Source organism: Eleutherodactylus coqui, chromosome 3 (genome assembly GCF_035609145.1).
Source record: "Eleutherodactylus coqui strain aEleCoq1 chromosome 3, aEleCoq1.hap1, whole genome shotgun sequence".
NCBI classification, from domain to species: Eukaryota; Metazoa; Chordata; class Amphibia; order Anura; family Eleutherodactylidae; genus Eleutherodactylus; species Eleutherodactylus coqui.
The window spans coordinates 146,641,322-146,662,956 of NC_089839.1; the positions used below are offsets into that span (position 1 = coordinate 146,641,322).

At 42.1% G+C, this 21,635-nt stretch overlaps 1 protein-coding gene across 3 annotated transcripts in view; it reads right to left on the bottom strand.

Moving 5' to 3' along the window:
• The window catches only part of TMEM184B (transmembrane protein 184B), a 69,398-nt gene that overhangs the window by 13,298 nt on the left and 34,465 nt on the right, over nucleotides 1–21,635 (bottom strand). For all 3 annotated transcript variants that reach the window (XM_066596264.1, XM_066596265.1, XM_066596266.1), the window contains exons 3-7: nucleotides 19,825–20,058; nucleotides 17,810–17,975; nucleotides 13,937–14,027; nucleotides 7,176–7,251; nucleotides 4,881–4,972 (exon numbers count right to left, since the gene is read on the bottom strand). In XM_066596264.1, coding sequence (XP_066452361.1) covers nucleotides 4,881–4,972; nucleotides 7,176–7,251; nucleotides 13,937–14,027; nucleotides 17,810–17,975; nucleotides 19,825–20,058 — 659 coding nt within the window. The remainder of the gene's footprint in view (nucleotides 1–4,880; nucleotides 4,973–7,175; nucleotides 7,252–13,936; nucleotides 14,028–17,809; nucleotides 17,976–19,824; nucleotides 20,059–21,635) is intronic.

Consider the following 21,635-nt stretch of genomic DNA (forward strand, 5'->3'; position numbering starts at 1 on the left):
TACTGCTTTTTTACAGGCAGTCTATGAAGCCACCCTGTGTGGATGGCTTGATAGGCAGTCTGCTAAGGCAGCCCTGGGGCCATTCATTAGGCCCCCGGCTGCCATGACACTTGCACGGCTCCCCCGATCTCACCGCGGGGGGGGGGCTGTGCGGGACCCCCGAACAGCGTTCGGGGGATTTAAATGCCGCTGTCAGAATTGACAGCGGCATTTAAAGGGTTAATAGCCGCGATCGGCCGAACGCGGCTATTGCCCGCGGGTGTCAGCTGTAATAAACAGCTGACGCCCGCGCTGTATGGAGGGAGATAGCGGCGCTACCTCCCTCCATACACGTCCTGCAGCTGCAAGACGTAAAAACACTATGGCCCGGTCGTTAAGGGGTTAATCCTCAGACAGCATGAACCTGGGAAAGGGATGTTTATTGGATGGGCTGAACAGGATGAACCTGTCTTTTTTTAGCTTTACGTACTATGTTACTATTGCAACGGTGTATGTTTTAAGGCCCATTTAGACCCAATGATTCTCGCTCAACAATCGCCCAAAGCAGTCTTTTGAGCGAGAATCATTGGGTCTAACTGCATGGACATCGTGCAGTTTTCGTTAAAAAGTCGTTCATCGTTCTCTTTCAGCAAGCTGAAAGAAAACAACGTGTCTTATCAGTGAGCACGCTGAGTTCTCAGCAGAATACCGTTGATACTATAGTTTCAGCTGGTATCCCGCTCGGAGAACACAGCCGGAGTATGAAGAAGACAGCGGTCCAGCTGGGTTCCCCATACCCCGCTCAGAGCGCTCAGCTGTATACCAGCTGTGTGCTTCGTGAACACAGCAGGAGTATGGGATGCCGGCATCCCTGCAGTGATTTTTGGGTAGTGTATTTAAATACAAGCCCTTCCCCGAAAATCATCCATCCATAAATAATAAAGATAGATCGATAGATAAGAAGCGGCTACACGCGGCTGAGCCCTGGCAGCGTCAGAGAGGTTAAATATATATTATATATATATTTCACCTCTCTGCCGCTGCCAGGGCTCAGCGGTGTGTAGACGCTTCTGTTTTCTCACTCACATGTATACATATACACACACACACTATATATATATATATATATATATATATATATATATATATATATATATATATATATATATATATATATAATTTTCAGGGAAGGGCTTGTATTTAAATACCTTACCCGAATTTCACCTCTCTGCCGCTGCCAGGGCTCAGCGATGTGTAGACGCTTCTGTTCTCTCTCTCACATGTATACACACACACACACACACACACACACACACACACTTTATACATACATACATACATACACATATATATATATATATATATATATATATATACACACACACACACATACAGTTCTATATAGTGTGTGTGTATATATATATAAATAGTGTGTGTGTATATATGCGTGTGTGTATTATATATATATCATATATATACACATACATATACATATATATACACACATACATATATACACACTTACGCACATTATATATATATATATAACGCCTGCTGAAAGACCTGTATTTGATTGAGTGCTCAGCCAATCACAGGGAGCACTCAGCCAGTCAATGAATGACAGCTGAGTGCTGCCTGTGATTGGTCACAGCGCTCAGCCAATCATAGGCAGCGCTCGGCTATTCATTGAATCAGATACACCTCTTTCAGCAGGTGGGGATTTTAAATCCCCGCCTGATGAAAGAACTTCAGAGCAGTGCAGAAAGAAGATGCGGCTACATGCGGCTGAGGGGTCGTCTGTGTTCTGCATACCCCGCTCGGCGTGCTCAGCTGCATATCAGCTGAGCGCTCCGAGAAGACAACAGCTGTGCGCAGAAGATAGCAGTCACGCTTGTCCTCTGCATACAGTGCAAGCCTTCATTTACACACTCACGCAAAGTGAACGCTCAAAACTGTCACTCAAACCGTCGTTTGAGCGATCATCTTGGCGTGTATATGCACTCAAGGATTATCGCTCAAAAGATGTCTTTTGGGCGACTCTTGAGCGATAATCTTTGTGTCTAAATTAGGCATTAGTCAGAAACGCTGCGGCATTTCAGAATAAACACACTTTGAAGTTTGGCTCAGGAACTGACCCCACCCCCCGAGTCACGGAAATGGGCTGAAAATTCATAACTTTTATTTATCTATCAACATCTCAGCCTGAGGGTTTTATTTTGGAGGGACGAGCTGCATTTTTCAACGTTACTATTTAATGTACATATAATGTACTTAAAAACTTTAAAGATTCTAAAGAGTGAAATGGAAAAAAAAACAACAACTAAAATCCGCCATCTTTAGGTGCGTCTTGTTTCTATGGTGTACACACTGCAACAAGAATGACATAAGTTTATTCTATGGGTCAGTACAATTATATGGTTTTTTTGCTGTACTATTATTTTTTTCCCCAAAGATTAAAATTTTTTAAAGTTAATGTCTGCCTTCTCACAGCCATAACTTTATTTTTTTGCCGACATAGTTGTGGGAAGCCTGATTTTTTGTGAGACGTCTTGCAGTTTCTATTCGTACCATTTTGGAATACATTCGACCTTTGATGGCTTTTTATTACATTTTTCTTGGAGACAGGGTGACCAAAAAAAAAGCGCAATTCTGCCATTGTTTATTTTTTTTTCTGATGACGTTCACCGTGTGGGAAATAATATGTGTTACTTTGATAGATGACTTTAACAGACGCAGCGATACCAAAATATGTACTTTTGTTTTATTATTTAGATTCTATTATAAATATGACAATGGGGTTTTGCCATTATTTTTTTTAATAATGAATAAAACTTTTAAAAACTAATTTTGTACACTTTTTTCTAGCCCCCATAGGGAACAGGAACTTTATATGGTTTGATCACTCCTGAAGTATGATATAAAGCATTACATCATACCACGGTCTGACAGGCAGTTTATCAAGCCACGCCATACATATTGCTTGATAGGCAATCTGCAATTACAGCCTTGAGGCCTTTCAGAAGGCCTTCAGCTGTCACAGAAACTAACAATCTCATTGCGCGCGTGCGCGGGGGGGGGGGGGGGGGGGGACGGACAGTGCGAGACCCCGAAACATTGATCAAGGCATTTAAAAGGGTAAAGAGCTCCAATTAGTGGTGCTGCTTATTGGAGCTGTTGTCGGCATTTGTTCGCTGTAAGAAACAGCTGGCACTCACATTGTATGGAATGTCGTAAATGTATGTCCCGTAGCATTAAGGGGTTAAAGCTGTATGAATAGGAGCTGCACAGGACATGATCCCATGTGAGGTTTTCCTGCACAGTATTTAAATAGGAGGAGATTTTCAGAAGCAATAGTAATAAAAGCCAAGCACCATTTAATCCACACAGTTCTAGGTGCAACAGATGCTGCTTTGCATAGCAATGGTGCGGAAATCCCATAACACAAGTCTGTGAGCACCTGAATGTATTTAGGGTCCATATCACTTCAATCTTGAGTATAGTCACCATGTTTTTCAAAAGGTGGTATGAACAATGGCAGATTTCTTTATGAGAAAATTTTCATTTATGGTTCAAAAGTATTTTATTAAAGAACTGTACACAAAGAGAAATGGCTTTACATTTAACATATGTTTTACAGCAGAATGATACATTTACTTTGTTCTAATGCAAACTGATTAATTCTTGCGTTTTAATCTATATAAACAGTAATAGGAAAGCTAGGTCTGCGCTCTTGCCAGACGCGCTAAGACCTTAACTATGTCGACGGGAAAGGGATAACAAGGAGGGAGGGGTGGGGGGTAAGCGGTATGCCCTACAGCCAAAAGGCACTATGATACTTATAGTAATGTTTTATTAAGTGGAGAATACAAGTAGTTTTTATGGTTATGAGGTTACAACACCAGATGCTAACCACGCGTCCAAGTGAGGTGAAGAACGGAACACTATCCACGCTGCCCATGTGATGTAGAAGCTGGTGTGCTTGTTGTCGTCATCAGCAACTAGCTCGTCCATATACATTATATTATCTAATGCTTCTAGCCATAGCAGCCGTGTTGATTTCCATAACTTAGGGATAAGTTGACGCTTGGCTAGGAGAAAGTATCTGAGTGGACTTGTTGTGGTCCTTGCCAGAGAGCCAGGAAGCAGTGTAAGGAGAGCCATTTCTGGGGAGGAGGTCAGGGTGGAGTTAAAAGTCGCATTGTATAGGCCATTTATGTCGTGCCACATAGGCAGGAGTAAGGGGCAGGACCACCACATATGTAGGAAGGAGCCTACACCTGAGGAGCATCTCCAGCAAATGTATGGGGACTGGGCAAACAAAATTTTCATTTAAAAAATTGAATAAAATCAAATTACAATCCACTTGATGCCGTACGCTGGACCATGTTCACTCTTAGGCTGCAGTCGGACGAACGTATATCAGCTCGGTTTTCACGCCGAGCTGATATACGTTGTCCTCGTGTGCGGGGGAGGGGGGGGTGGAAGAGCCAGGAGCAGGAACTGAGCTCCCGCCCCCTCTTTGCCTCCTCTCCGCCCCTCTGCACTATTCGCAATGGGGAGAGGCGGGGGCGGGGCTAAGTTTCAAGAATTAGCCCTGCCCCCGCTCCGCCTCTCCCCATTGCAAATAGCGCAGAGGGGCGAAGAGGAGGCGGGGGCTCAGTTCCTGCTCCTGGCTCTTCCACCCCTCCCCACCTGCACACGAGGATGACGTATAATCGGCTCGGCGTGAAAACCGAGCCGATATACGTTCGTCTGAATGCAGCCTTAGGAACACTGTTTTCTGCATGTGAACTATAGTGCACTATATAGTGATAATATTGTACAGGACCATACCGATCGCAGTAAGGAACCATACTGCACGCCATACTAGATGCACAAGAATAAACATAATCAGTACTTACTTGAAATCGCCATCTCGATATTTACCGAAAGCTTGTAGTATTACAGTGATTGCTGCCATTAACGGCTTAACCACACAGAACTGCAAGGTAGCCTATGTGGGTACAGAAAAAAATAAATGACTACACGGATACAATGTAACATTGCCAAAAGCCATCTAAACAACAGAGAATGCCTCTAATCCAGAGATCAGAGTAGCAAGATGTAACTAAGTGTGTTACAGGTACATCATGTGGAAAGGATTTTAGAATTTGCAATAATATATAAAGACAATGAGTATATTATTACAGTTTATAATGGCTGTATCATCAGCTACTACCAAGTATAACACTCATTAAAAAAAAAAACAGATGACTGGTTTTACAGTATTTACCACATTTATTGAATCTTAAAAAAAAAACAAAACAAAAAAAACAAGAAAAAAAAACACTCATTTTTTAGTTTTTCTTAAAGGAGTTTTCCAATTAAAAAAACTATATATAACAAAACTTGGAAAACCTCTAAACCTCTTTAAATAATAATTCTGTTATGAATAGGGGTAGGCACAAGTATGAGTATAGTTTTTTGAGGGTTTTTTTTTCATACCAGATGGCTTAGGTTTTAGCGTTAGGGTTCCTGTTAAATTGTTGGTGGTCGGGAGAGGTTTGGGTGGTAATACAGAATATCATTTGTGGTTTAGAGTGTTGAAAGTTCTCCCCAGTGCAGTTCACTACCAGTGATGTAGTGGATGACATGCACACCATGCCACAAAGGCTCATGGGCTGTGCATGCAAGGTCATTGGAAGGTTTGCAATTTTGACAGCTCGGGCACGTGACTATCAAGTGAATCCGTGGAACAGGACATGTTTTTATAGTAAGCATATTACAAAACTGTTAACGGTAACAAAAAGTTGAATAGACCCTGTTGTTTGTCTTGGACACCCGGTTCAAAAAGTACCTGCACTTTCACCCTCGGAGCGCTTCTGCTCTGTCAGCCGTTTTCGGCGCCTTCCGGCATCTGAAGATGGCCCTATATGGCCAATGTTTAGCTGCTGGAAGGAAACAAAAAGGCTGACGGAGCAGAAGTTTAATGGTAATATCTGTGGTGAGTTACAGGTACTCTTTAATGTTAACAGGAAGGCTATAGGTTAATAACCAGTGTCCCTGGAGGTCCAGGGTGAATTAGAGGTTTACAATAAATATTCTTGGTGGTTAAAAATGGTGAGGAGTCAAAAGCCATCATAGACAGTGGTCTGAAGTGTATCTATATTTAATTCTATTTATATTCTGCACTGATTAATTTAATCATGTATGTTTATAACTGGCTGGAGCAATGTTTTTGCACGCCGCCACTAGGGGAGCACTACTACATCTATTCAATATTAGCATCAGTATGTAGGCAGTGGCAGCTGCAGTCAGCTGACACACCGTGGTGGCGATCCCATAGCTCTGTGCCCATTGGCAGCTTCAATGGCCGAAGTTATGTTATGCCCATGAAAACATAACCAAACTGAAAACCAATATAAAAGGTTTCCTAATCATTACAAAAGATTCCCCAGACATTGTACAAAGTTAACTGATGAACAACATCATAATATTATTCTCATTCTGAGTAATAATTGTGAGGATACTGAACACCAAGCCATGTTCAAGAATCTAAAAAATAATCTTCATTTTCATATTACTTAATTTTAGGAAACACTTAAATAGGTATCACCACAGCGTAAAGTACTGCTAATTGTAAAATAAATACAATGTGAATCCACTTTTTTCCATCATACCCCCAAACACCCCACACCATTTCTTGGTTTTCACTGTGTACGTCAAGCATAGTCTCTGTCCATGTGCAGCAAATCGCAGAATGCACGGTTTCATTGTTGTGCCGACTCAAGGCGAGCTTGTACAGAGCCAGGCACGGCACGTTGTCCTGTCATTGCCTGTTCCGCAAGCGCTACTCGGCTGTGCAGCGGCTCCAGGCAAGCACTGAGGATTACTGACTAGAACTACCACTGACAGCATGTAGGATTGCTGGAGGAACCCAAGGAAAAGGAACAGAATTGGTAAACCGATTTGGGCATGTAACAGTGTGACAGTGGGTTTTCAAGAGCTACTAAGTTATAAGTCTTTGTAAAATAAAAAATAAAAAATTCTTGGGAAAAAACCCCCTTTATTCTAACATTACACAGACCGCAAATTTTAGAAATATTGTGGACTAAAGTTTCTAAAAACAATAAAGTCTAATTAGTATTACCTCTGTAAGGAAAAGAAACACAATAGAACATTTTTATTTGAAGCCCAAAACGTCATTGAGAACTCACCTGTTTACAAAAGCGTAAGAAGCCTATAGAGTAAGTCTTCCCCCAAAGACAGCAGGTGCCGTACATACAACTAGACCTGTAAGAGACAGAACAACAACACGTGGATTTACAAAAAAAATAAAACCCACGACGGAATATTTAGATATCAAAAGTCAGAACTTGTTTGGAGAGGGAGATTTTTACGGCATGTTCACATGATGCCACCGAGAATCTTTCACGTGTGAACCTGCCTGGGTTTCTGTGAACCTCATTCCGGTGAGCAGGACAGATGTACAAATAGAGGCGTTATGTCAGGACAATTATGACCCATCACATATGTCCACAGGAGAGGCACAAATAGCTGCTAGGCACGGTTCCACAAAATTTTTTTTTTTTTTCAGATTGATGATTTGTGACTTGAGACTTCCATCCCGTTTGCTCTTTGCATACAGATAATTCAGATATATCTCCACCATATTTCCTTGTTGCTCATGGCACACAATATTTCCGATAGTTTTAATTAACGAGGTCAATAGTACTTTTCTTTCTAAGACCCCATTTACACTGAAAGATAATCGCTCAAACGACAGTTTGAGTGACAGTTTTGAGCGATTATCTTTGCATAGTCTATAGTAGCTAATTAGCTACTAAAGAGCTATGCAGGCAGAGCGGGACACAGCCGCTATCGCTCGGTGAACAAACCAGCTGTTCTGCATAAGCAAACAGTTGCATCGTTCTCCATGCTTACAGTTCGCACCCCACTGTGAACTACCAGCGGGACACGAGCTGAAAGAATCTCATCAGCGCTGCTGACTGTGATAACAGCCTGCACCGCTGATAAGAGTTCATCGCTCAATTCTAGAAAACTAGAATTGAGTGAGGAACAAATCATGCACGAAAACTGCATGATGTCCGTGCATTTAGACCCAATGGTTATCGCTCAAAAGACGGCTTTGAGCGAATTTTGAGCGAGAATCGTTGTGCCTAAATGGGCCTTTAGAATTACTAGAGGCATATATACCATAACCAGTATGTCCTCTGCTGGCCTAAATGCATTGCTCATTGGCACAAGATGTGATCAATCTATTAAGTTTATTGAGGCATATGCCTCAATAAACTTGGTGCATGTCTGGCTGTCTGTGCACCACAAAGTCAAAGTTTGTGTAGCAAGTTCCAGTGGATTTGTCAGGCTGCTGGTGACCAGACAACTTTTTCAGGACAGCCTACATTTGGAGAAAAGCCAAGGGCAGTGAAAAAAAATAAGGCCATAAAGTTGCATACTTTTATGCAAAAATCTGCAGCTTTTTTCTATATTATGACTGTAGCACATAGCACTACATAAACATATTATTGGAATATATGGGTGGTGAAGAGGAGGCGGCAGTGGCTCTTCAATCTATGTGACTCAGTGGCTTGCCCTGTTTGCCTTTAAGTGCTAGGTTCCTAGGCATATCAAAAAGAAGAACAAAAAGAGAACATACAAACTCCAAGCAGATGTTGTCCATAGTCAGACATTAACCTAGTACCCCAAACGCTATAAAGTAACAGGGCTAGCCACTTCTTCCTTCTAGAGCAAGAGGAAGGAGGAGGAGGAGAAGGAAGAACAAGCATGGGTGCCTCAGTCAATAAAAACGGTTTGTCTTGCAGTGTTGGGGTTCTGGGTTCAAGGGCAACATCTGTATCGAGTAAATATTTTCTCTTTGTGTTAAATCACCAGGTTGATCACAATGAGCAGAGGTTCTTATAAAATCTTCTCTTTACTTAGATCTCAAATGAAATTCACACGATCTTCACTTCCATGTGCGGCCTCTGTCTTTTTTAACATTAACTTCGCAGTCATTTTTTGTAAATAAACCATAAAAACACTTGAACATTTTATTTTTCTTTTTGGCCACCATTGTCTGCAGCTTATTTTGATATAAAGCATGTCCTAGTTACTGGCACATTTGGTGTGGGGGGTTATGTGGCGTGTTGCGGAAATTTTTTAAAAATAGAAATGAAAATTGCTTAAAGGGGTTGTCCCGCGCCGAAACGGGGTTTTTTTTTTTTCAACCCCCCCCCCCCCGTTCGGCGCGAGACAACCCCGATGCAGGGACCTAAAGAAAGCTTACCGGAGCGCTTACCTTAATCCCCGCGCTCCGGTGACTTCTATACTTACCGGTGAAGATGGCCGCCGGGATCCTCTTCCTCCGTGGACCGCAGCTCTTCTGTGCGGTCCATTGCCGATTCCAGCCTCCTGATTGGCTGGAATCGGCACGGGGCGGAGCTACACGGAGCCGGCATCCTGCACGAGAGGCTCCATAGAAGAAAGCAGAAGACCCGGACTGCGCAAGCGCGGCTAATTTGGCCATCAGAGGCCGAAAATTAGTCGGCACCATGGAGACGAGGACGCCAGCAACGGAGCAGGTAAGTATAAAACTTTTTATAACTTCTGTATGGCTCATAATTAATGCACAATGTACATTACAAAGTGCATTAATATGGCCATACAGAAGTGTATAGACCCACTTGCTGCCGCGGGACAACCCCTTTAAAAAACTCCTATGTCCAACTAACAAAGCAGCAGTTTTTTTATTCTTTGTCGAAGAAGGAAAGTCAGCTTGACATTGGTGCTGTGCGGTGAAAGTGCTGCCTTTAGCCACAGGCCTGTTTTGCCTAAAAATAGTCCCAGCCCTGGGATTACTGCAACCTTTTGAAGAACTATCTGAAAAATAAAATAATTCACACCAATACCGTACAAAATATTCTACCAATTTTATTACAAAGTTGGAACAAAAGTTTTAAATAATTTCACACAACGGCTTGGTGACTGGAAGGGTCTATTTATGTTGGCAATGATTAAATGGTACGTATGTATACAATATCCACTTTACTTTGCATTTTAACTATTACACTAAAAAGTACATCATACAGCAGTAAAACTAACAATTTTTTGTTCTTGTTCCCGGGTCATTCCACATCAAATCACAAAAAATAAAATATGAAATCTTCAACTGGACTATTTTTCTTAAATCTGGTTAGCTAGTAGAGGGCATAAAGTAACTCACAGACATAAAATTTTATCTGTCAGTTGCAAACATGAGAAGAAAAAAAAAAAGTGAAATTTATGCTTTTCAGGTCAAAAAAAAAAAAAGGAACTTTGGGCTCATCTATGACAGAACTTTCGACTTCAGCTCTTTTTGAAAGCGAATCCCTGGACCTGAAAAAGCAAAGATGGCTGCACCAGCTTCTCTGCCTACCTCAGTGTTTCCCAACTCCATTCGTGAAGGCATCCCAACAGGTCATGTTTTCAGGATTTCCTCAGTATTGCACAGGTGACGTTATTCTTGTGACTGCCTCAGACATTGCCACAGGTGTTATCACTAGAGGAGATCCTGAAAAATGACTTCTTGGGGTGCCTTGAAGACCAGAGTTGGGAAACACTGGTCTACCTGATGCACATTGTAACCCGGCTCCTTAGCTTGGGGGGGGGGGCCCTTCTCCACAGACCACACAAGACTTACAAGCGTGGGGATCGCAGCCACGCAGTGCAGGCAGGGAGCAGAAGACCTTACTAATCAATGAGCGTTTGTGCTTTGCAATTTTTGTGCTATGTGTTTTTAACATTAGAATATCCCATTGACAAGCGCGTGAAAAAAACGCGCAAGAAAAACGCAAGTGTGCAGGAGCCCACTCATTGGTTGTTTCACTGATCAATCAGAGCTTCTATCACTGATTGGTCAATGAAACCAGCTCAGATGTTGTGGTTACAGCTCTGCTGCATCAGACCGGCCTCCCCTCCTCCTGCACTGACACAGCAGCTCTGCTGTCGGAACAGAGAGGAGGAGGCGGCTGAAGACACAGACAGCAGGGTGGAGGACCGCCACATCCTGTTCTCACCCTCCAGCTGCCCAGAGAACACATGGCTCCTGCGCTGCCTAGAAAACACAGAGGTCGAAGATGCAGCATCTGCCGGAATGGCAAGTATATTTGTAATGTTGTGTATGTTTGTGAGAGGGTCAGTTCACTTGGGCGTATTGTTACCACGTATATCCTGTACGTAACACGTGGGGAATGGAGGCAATTAAAGTCAATGGACTTTCATTCTTTTATGCACACCTGCGAGTGGACATTATGCATCGATACACAGGAGAAATAAATGGCAGCATGGTCTATTACTCCACATATCATACGCAGCTCTAGTATGAGCTGTGTATAAAACATTGTCCATATGTAGGCATTGTATACAGGCAGCGTTTCAATACACATCACCACTCTGAACAGAGCAGTGAATAAAAAAAAAAAAAGAAATTAAATCACACGGCGCATGTCTGTGACGCGTCATTCCGGGGCATACACCGTGCCATATGCAGCCCATATGAGGTCTCTGCCGGAAGAGCGTATGGGCTGTAATGTGTACAATGCTGTGGGAGACTCACAGTGTTGAATGCATACGCCCATGTGAACATACCCTTTGGTCAGTTCACATCAATTCCAAGCCTCCATTACTGAATTTGCTAAAAAAACAAAAACAAAAACACACACACACACACACACACACACACAAAACAGGACAAAATTGTGCAGCATGCAGCGCTACTCCATCTGGTAAAATGCAAGACTGAAACCAAACAGACCCCATTATAGTCAAAGGGGTTCGTTCGGTTGATCCATTTGGCCGGGAAATACTGCCCCCGAACAGAGCAGGAAAACAGAATCCCATATCATTAATGAGACCGAGCCCTAATATGTGTCATGTATGTGCAACTGATATGTACACCTGAGTAATGGATGGGTATGTAGTGCCAAGGCATCAAAACACCTAAGGGTGCGTTCACACGTGACAGATTTTGGTGCAGATCTGCAGCAAATCGGGGACGTGTGCATGTACCCAAAAATGAGTCTGTCTTGCTTCAGGTAGGACGGCGCTGGGGGCTCAGTATTACTGTCACATTAAAGGGATTTACTAACATTTTAACCCCAGAGAACGCAGCCCTTTTTTTTTCTTCTCATTTTTGGTTTTTCCTCCCTACATTTAAAAAATCATAACTCCTTTAATTTATCAATCAACGTAGATATCTGAGGGCTTGTTTTTTTGCGGGACGAGTTATATTTTTCAGTAGTCCTATGTAATGTACCGTATAATTTACTGAAAAGCTTGAGTGGAGTGAAATGGAAAAAAAAAAGAAATTCCGGCATCTTTGGGGGGGGGGGGGGGGGGGGGGGGTGTCTTGTTTTTACGGTGTACATACTGTAGCAAAAACGACACGTTAACTTTATTCTATGGGTCATACGATTACTAGGATACCAAGTTTATATAGGGGTTTTTTTTTCAAGTAATACTTTTAAAATAATAAAAATATCTTTGGAAAAAATATACAATTTTCTGCTGCCATCTTCTGACAGCCAGAACTTTTTAATTTGTTTGTCAGCATACTTGTGCGAGGGCTGATTTTTTGCAAGACGTCCTGTAGTTTTTATTAGTACAATTTTGGAATACTACGACTTTTTGAACGCTTTTTATTACATTTTGTATTGGAGACAGAGGGACCAAAAAAAGCACAATTCTTGCGTTATTTTATTTTTTTCTGACGATGTTCACCGTGCAGAATAAATAATGCGTTACCTTCATAAATCAAACTTTTACGGATGCAGCGATATCAAATATGTCTTTTGTTTTATTATTTAGATTCTTTTATTATTAATATGGCAAAAGTGTTTTTCTTTTTACTTTTATTACTTTTTATTTTTATTTAATAATTAAAAAAACTTTTTTAAACAAACTTACATTTTTTCTTTAGTTTCCAGAGGCACATGAACTGGCAATGGCTTCATCGCTCCTGCAGTATGATGCTATGGCATTACATTATACTGCATTCTGACCGACAATCTATCAAGCCACGCCACAGGCATTGCCTGATAGGCACTGCAGTGTGATACAAGAAGCAAATCATAGCACGTCCTATCTTGGGGCATGCCCTTACATCGCCCATTGTTTTCAATTGGGTTGGCAGCAGCATTGTGCCACATCCCAGGTGCATGTGGTGCCATGCGAGCTTTCCCCATTGAAGACAATGGGAGAAACTCAGCGATTCTCCGCCGCAGCTGACAGCCGCAGTGGAGGATCGCTGCTTCCCAGAAGTGATGCGAGGCGGTTTTGAGATAAAAACGCCTCCCATCTGCGGGAAAAAAAAGCATGTTGGTGAGCGTGATATTGGGCCGTTTCTCACAGCCTGATATCACACATGCCCGTGTGAAGTTAGCCTAAGGCATGACATCGGCTTTGATTGACCAGTGCTGCCCATGTGAGCAGCACTGACCAGTATAGGCAGCATGTAGTGTCTTAAACTACCGTAGTATAATATGCATCAGGTAACCGTTAAACAGGTTTAGATGTCTTTGCTTGTTCAGACACTCCAGACCAGGAGGGTCGCTTGAAGCTAACGGAGCACACTTTTCATAAAAAGTGGTTTTGTATTAAAGTATTATATTCTTCATTTCAAGGTCAAATGATGTAAGCTTTGACCTTGAAAAGAAAAAAAGTGTGTTCATTTTTGGGGCAAATAAAATACGTAATACAGGTAAATGCAGTCTCTCCTTGGTGCAAGTTTAATTTTGGGATGGCTTTGGGAATAGGTCACACTTGACAGCACTTGTTTTGGGAATTATTGTAGAATGTACTAAAGGTAGTTCATCAAATCTTTATTTTTTTACTCCTATTTTTATCTTTTAAAGGACAGGAATACATACTTTACATACAGCCTGTAGACACTTTTATATATCAAGTATGTCATAATACTCACTCAATGGGTTTGCCTCGAATTTCGGTCATGATATTGCTCTCTCCTCCGAGATACTCATAGCAAAGGCTCAGGAAATTGTAGATGACAAAAGCTGTGAAAAGAACGGTGTTTACATTTAATTTCTAATACATTTGTGGTGCATGGATTTTGTAAAGGAATAAAAAGATTATATCCACCCAAATCGCCTCCATAACAAGTGTATGGGGCATCTATTAAAATATAGGGAAAAAAACTGTGCACACATCATTTATTCTGTCATGGCATTTAATGTCCCGGCCTTGTAACATTTCCTGTTGACAGATACAAATGTCAGCTTTCTTTAATAAAATGCAGTCCCTACATAACAAAATAACTCGGCCCTCTACTCCCTATGTACCCAATACATGTAACGTGTCACTCGTGGATGCAAGATCAGCAGAATGCTGAACACAGAAAGCAGGCGGCGCCGACTCTCAGGGTAATCTGCTTATCCCAAGTGATTGCAACTGGAAAACAACAAAGCAAAGACACAAGAACAAAAATCCGGCTTCTTCTGGAGAGAGGAAGGCGGCAACATACAAAGAAAGAAACTACCAAAAACGTAGAATATCTCTGATGTCAGAAAATATTCCATTTAAGTTATGACGACTGAAAAGTCATGGTGTACACTGAACAGCCACTTTATTAGAGACACCCTTCTAGTAGCATGTCTGACCACCTTTGGCCATCTGAACTGCAGCTATTCCATTGTAGCACCCATCCACAGGTTTGGGAGCAAATTCCTCATAACATATTCTGCATGCAGCAGCCTGAGCTGTCGAGAGTGGATAGGAAGAGTTCATTGATTTATACTGCTTGCAACAAATTCTGCCACTCCCATCAGCACTGTGCAACAGCATTCTTCTGACCGGGAGATGTTCTTCCACTGGTCCGTGATCCATTTTTTGCTCTCTTTTGCCCAATAGTCTTGGCTTTTAGCTTCTCTTGGGCTGGGCTCACATGAACCGGTTGGATTCCACTTGCAGATTTCCACAGCAGAAGACCTGCAGTCAATTGCCAAAAATAATTGAGAAGGTTCGCGGATGTGTGCGGTTTTGTTGCACGGATGTACACGTATCGTCCACATGGAAGAAAAATCTCTTGCCCATTCAGCCGGCATTCCAGCTTTTCTATCAAGTCGCAAACATTTCTGCCGCCCATACTCAATGTTAATTGTGTATGGGCTGCAGATCGCTTGCATCCAGAGACATCTGAGGCCGTATGCGCTAAAATAGAGCATGCTGAGATTTTTCTTCTGCTTGCAGAATATGCAATTCGTACCTGCGAATGCGAAGGAAAATTTGAAAATACATGCCTTTCAATGCCCGCGTTTTATGACAGATCTTCAGGGTGGACAGCAATCGTGTAATCTGCAATTAAAATCCATTCGTGTGAGCCCTGCCTCAGACAGCAATGGTACTTGAACTGGTCATCTGCTGTTGTAGCCCATCCATGCTAAGGAATGACAAGTTGTGTGTTCAGACACTGGATTTGGCTGCAATTTGTTTGATTGTGCTCCACCTGTTCGTCAGAAGGATTCTTGACATTCTCTTTTGATCCCACTGGTTGTATTTGTAGGATGCCCCTTCACCGGGTGGCTTTCCTCCACCACACCATTCTCAATGGACACCGCCACACGAGAAAACCCCACAAGGTTAAAGGGGTTGTCTCGCGCCGAAACGTTTTTTTTTTTTATTCAATAGGCCCCCCGTTCGGCGCGAGACAAACCCAAGGGATGGGTTAAAAAAAAAAAAGTTTATTACTTACCCGAATCCCCGCGCTGCGGCGACTTCTTTCTTCCTTTACCAAGATGGCCACCGGGATCTTCACCCACGATGCACCGCGGGTCTTCTCCCATGGTGCACCGTGGACTCTGTGCGGTCCATTGCCGATTCCAGCCTCCTGATTGGCTGGAATCGGCACACGTGACGGGGCGGAGCTATGATGACGTCGCGGGACCAGCTCTCCGGCACGAGCGGCCCCATTCACCAGGGAGAAGACCGGACTGCGCAAGCACGTCTAAAAACGCCAGAAGACAGCGAATTTAGACGGATCCATGGCGACGGGGACGCTAGCAACAGAGCAGGTAAGTGAATAACTTCTGTATGGCTCATAATTAATGCACGATGTATATTACAAAGTGCATTAATATGGCCATACAGAAGTGTATAACCCCACTTGATTTCACGAGACAACCCCTTTAACAGTGTATGAAACACTGGCCTTGCGGAGTCTAGCACTGACGACCAGGCCTTGCTTGAAGTTGTTCAAATTGCTTGATTTTCCCATCTATTGTGGATTCACACTGAAAATGATCCACGGAAAACTTGCTCACTTGGCTTTATGCTGCACTCCGGGGTCACGGCGATAATGTCAATACTCCAATCATGAAAAGGGTTGGTGTTTCTAATAAAGTGGCCAATCAATGTAAACTGAAACAGAAGAAAAAGATACTCATTCTTGGAATTGTATTAGTAATTATACAACTACCCAAAGCCAACTCAAGTGGCTGTCCAGGCTGTTTATTTTTTTTTTTTTTTTAGTTACATGATGGAACAAGATAAAAAGACCCCAATAGAATAACGCTAAGCTCTGAGCCTACATAGCGGTCATGGAGGGGACGGGTGATCAGTGCTAAATTCCACGAGTAACAAAAATTAAGGTCACTAAGGGGAATGCCTCACTTGGATCTGCTCTCCATTAGATGACTCACATGACCATACCATAATACGCTGCGTAAACTAAAAAAAAAAATTGCAGTGTTTTACCAGCGTAGAGAACTGCGTGTATCTTCGTACTGTCGCGTTTTGTTCAAATATGCCTGCGCATGTACGGCGTATTTTAGGCAAACTATCCTGCACTGGTTCCTTTTTTCTTTTTTTTATTTTCCTTCTTATGTTTCCTGGCAATATGTATAAAAACGCTGCAGATACGCTATGTAATTGCATATTCATAGAGTTTCAAACATAGTTATGGCGAACAGTACGCGATAAAATAGAACATGCTGCTTTTTCTTACACGGAATAAATATACGCAAGTGTGAGTGGAACAATGAAAATGAATGTATTTTCATTGAAGCCAATTACCATGCATTATGAGTGTACACTGCGTGCGTAATACGTAATGCAAATACGTTCGTGTGAGCCTGGCATTGTTTCGAGTATTAAATGGTTAGCCAATTCTACAATAGACAGCGCACAACTTCTCAAAGTGATGAAAACCATTTACCAGCTAAAACCACAGCTGATCACAAATATCCAACAGTCTGACGCTTTTTTTTTTTTTTTGCAACCAAGAGACTGCAGGCATGATAAACAGAAGCCCCCACTACCGAGGAGGGATAGTGTGATAGAATGCGGTAAGGCCCTTTTACACGGAACAAAAAAAAAAAAAAAAAAAAAAGAATCGCTCAAAAATCGCTAAAAAGTGATCGTTTGAGCGGTCATCGTTGCGTATTAACACGCGCCCATTGTGCACTGCTAGCTGATCGTTAAATTCAGGTCAACCTAGAAATCGTTGTGCGGTCTTATCAGGACCGCACGCTGAGTACTCCATGGGTAGTGCTGATAGTATTGTTTCCCGTCAGAGAACAATGGAACTGAAAGCAAATAAGAGCCCTCAGGCTATTAACTGCATTCAGCTAAAGGCTTCATTTGCACACTAAATTGCTATTAAGTAGCTGAGTAGCTACTTAATAGTTTATGCAAAATGATCGCTCAAAGCTGTCACTCAAACTGTCGTTTGAGCGATCATCGCTCCGTGTAAATGGGCCTTTAAGAGACACTCAGTAGTAAGAGCAGCTCTCATCAAGTTACAAACTCTTATGCTGGGGAGGGTATTTCTAGAGACACTTACCTTCGTAGCAGTCCCGCACCGTGTCAAAGTACACGTAGTACTGGTCATTGGTGAAGAACAGGAGACTGAGCCAAGAATCAAAGGCATATATGGGAACGATGAAAAGGATTCGGACAATATGTCTCTGTTCATTCGGGCAGCTGTAGGAGCGCAGATGCATATAGATCTAGGGAGGAAAAGCAATAAAAGGAATAGATTTAATTTCTAGAGCATCTTTGCCTGGCACTCGGTGCTGTGACCCTTGCCTGTCGGCATAATGCGGACATGTATGCTACCTGGTAGTACAGGAGGAGGGGGGAAAGGATGGATTCTGTATAAACCTTCTGAAAAATATTGAAATCCACCCAATGAAGGCTTGGCCAAAAGGCAGATTTAATATGATTCCATATAGAACTTGTTGTAAAATGTGTCAAAATTTGTCATATTTCTGGCACATATGGCTGTATCAGGTTTTAAATGGATTTCTGAATTAGATACATTTTCAACAACCCACCATGCCTCTCTCCACAAGGTGGTGCCAGTGGGAAATGGGCATAGCTGAAATATAACTACACGGCCAAAACTGCACCAAACTAAACCAACCATATGGCTGGTATAAACAGTAAGGGGAGTTTTATACAAACAAATGTCCAAATAGTCGCTTGAAATAATCAAAAGATTGTGTGCTTTTCTAGAGAGCGACTGTTTTCCATGCTAGCGAATGCTGAAGCGTCCACCGCCCTGCCAAGCAGCTGGCTTGTAATTGAAAGACAAATGATTACGTGTTTACACCAAACGATACATTTGCCTGTCTAAATAGGCTGCACGAGAGCAAACAAGTGGGCGGCTCGTCTACAGGACCCTATGTGACTAGTGAACAAGTTCTTGCAGGTCACCCAGTTGGTGGCCATGTTTACATAGAAAAACTGCCACTTACATTCAATCAATCGAGCGCTTTAGACAATAGTCGTCCTGTGTAAAGACATCCTTACGTCCTTTTTACACGGGATGACAGTCGTCTAAACTACTGCACCACCGCTAAGGTCGTTAGCGCTTTTGCAGAGCGTTTAAATAGGCAGATCACCGCTGAATTGCGAGCTTCTGGAAGGAGAAGTGCTGAATGTTTACACTGAGCGAGAAGCCTGCGATCCAGCGATGAAGTCAGTGATAACAAGAAATAGTGAATGAATAGTAAACAGCGTTCTTGCATTTACACTGGACTATTATTGCTCAATTGCGTTCGTTTAAACGAATATTGAGTGATAATTGTCCCGTGTAAATGGCCCATTAGACAAAAGTGTCTAGAGATACACAAAATGTATCCTCCAGCACTAGCTACTGTGATGAATTAGGATTCTTCAGACTGCCTAGTCTGAATTTACACCATTTATTGGACAGCATTTGTATATCTGCCCCGTGTTCATCCTTTAGTATTGTTCCTATAGAACTTAGTTCTGCGCCACTTGTTTGTGGCAGGCGACAATTACCCAGTTATGCCTTAAATATTTTAGTAATTCCTAAATATCCTGCTTTACTGAGTCAGATTTAGGGGTCAGCAGTCAAAGGGTTACCGCACGTCACCTGCGCTGCACCTGTCTTCTGTTGCTGGGTGCCTATTATGTTGCTAAGGAGGCAGCAGCGTTGCATGATACAAAGACACACCTGGTGGAGAAACAGGTGGAAATAAAGGTGTTTACAGTTCTGGGAAATATAGAGGAGACCTAAACGCCATACTGAAGGATGAGGCATAAACAGGTCACCAAACACTTCTTTATAGCTACACCGTCCACCTTTTTTGTTGTTCTTTTTCCATTCCGCACAACATGTTGTCCAACCACCTGGTTTATGACTACAGTTGTATGTAACATAACTGCACACATCAGCTGCACATGTATGATGCTACTCTTCTTTAGGATTAACATGTGAATTATTTCAGAGATATTATAAAGGATCGGTGTGAATGCTCCACAAACCTAATGCCTCCAAGAGTTCCCCCAAAACTGCTTTTATGCCAGTATTAAGAGTGGCTAACTTACCTGGTGGCAGGTGATAAGTAATGCAGTCCAGACAAAGAACCCCGAGATGGCCTGAGTGGTGGTGGTCATGAGGAACATGGGCTGCTCCAAGGTGAAAGGTTCTTCCTCCGGGGTCCTGGAGAGGTTGGGGCTTACAGGGATTGCGGTGCCAGGAATTGTAGCAGCAGGCAAACCAGTGACCATGCCTGTCCTGTCCTGAGGGAGGTCGCCTAAACTGGACATTGTCATTGTGCCCTGTAGGAGACAAAATACAAAGCTATAAGCGACTGTACATATCTAGTGTCATACATTCCCATTGCATGAAACACAACCCAAGTGAATACGTTTTGATATGCAGGCTATTAAAAAAGGACATATGGCAGAGAATTAATATGTCCGCTTGTGATGGTGGTTGGTGGGCACACACAGCAGACAGAAGTGCAACACACTCTGGAAATACCATGCCAGTCATCATGCTACGTATGCGACCAGCGTTCAGGAAGGCGCAGCAGCGGAGGGACGGAGATTACATAAGATTGGAACTCTGCTGGCAAGAATGATAGTCACACCTAACCAGTTAGTACTTTAATGATAATTTGTACTTTTCAAAAGCCCCATTTATACGCAACGATTAATCGCTCAAAATTTGTTCAAACGATGGCATATGAGTTTACTTTTCGGCTGAATGGTGATTTTAAGGTGAGCTCAAAATTTATTGTTCAGTCAGATATTACACTGTATTCTGCTGACAGCCTGTGCCAAAACAAAAGGAGCTGTGTGCAGAGCTCAGACCACCTGCTGTGTTCTGCAATCAGCTTTCACGAGGCCCTTTTACATGTAAATTAAGCTAATAAAAAGTGTTAATTGTACATTCGTGCCCATTAACACTTTTTGCAAAGTGATTGCTAAAACTGTCAATCTTCCAATCGTTTGAAAGAGTGTCTTTGCGTGTAAATGGGCCGTTACTTCAATACTTCATTTGTATTATGCAGCTATTCATGATTCAACATTCCATTGTGCAAGGCAAAGAGAGGAACTTATGATGTTCGACGCGGTCTTCGTGGCTCTGAGGGAGACTATACCTTTTTAGCTTTCTCTCATTCTTCTTATTCAAAAATTGCTTTGTTTCCTTTGGATGCCAGAGGATTGAGGCAACATAAATATATTCTTTCCCACTCAGGACACAAATCTAACTCGAAAAAAGGATTAGAAATGTTTTTTACTACTAACTTTCCGTCAGTTTCTAGCATATTCTCAGTGTGAAATGCCCACAAAGCCTATATGACAGGTTTAATTATAAAGTACTGTCCTAGGGCTAAAAGAAAGAGGAGGAAGAAATAGCTTCCCTGACCTCTTAAATTAATATAATTGACTCCCTAAATAATGCTAATCCCACACCTCAAAGAACAGAAGAAATATTTTGGTTGTGGGCCAGGCTTCAGAGTCTTTTGGCGGTAAAACTTTACATTGTTTTTCAAGACAAATATGTAACTTTACGCACATAACCATACTGGGGCACCATTGGCCAAACAGCTTATATCTAATCCTTTCCTTAGATTTAAGACCTCTTTTAGACTCTGGCAGGCATAAAATTACTCATCCCCAAATTCCCAAGAAATTGCTAATGCATTTGGCTCATATTACTGCTCTTTTTTTTTTTTAAACTATTTTTATTAGTAGTATTTAAAAGAAGGAACATACATGAGCGGGTCATAGCATTTACAATAAACTTTTGGTCACAAAATATACATTTCAGTTACAATATTAGACATCCACTTAAGTATAAAATGTTACCTTACCCATACATAAAGCTTCCATATTTTATTTCTACC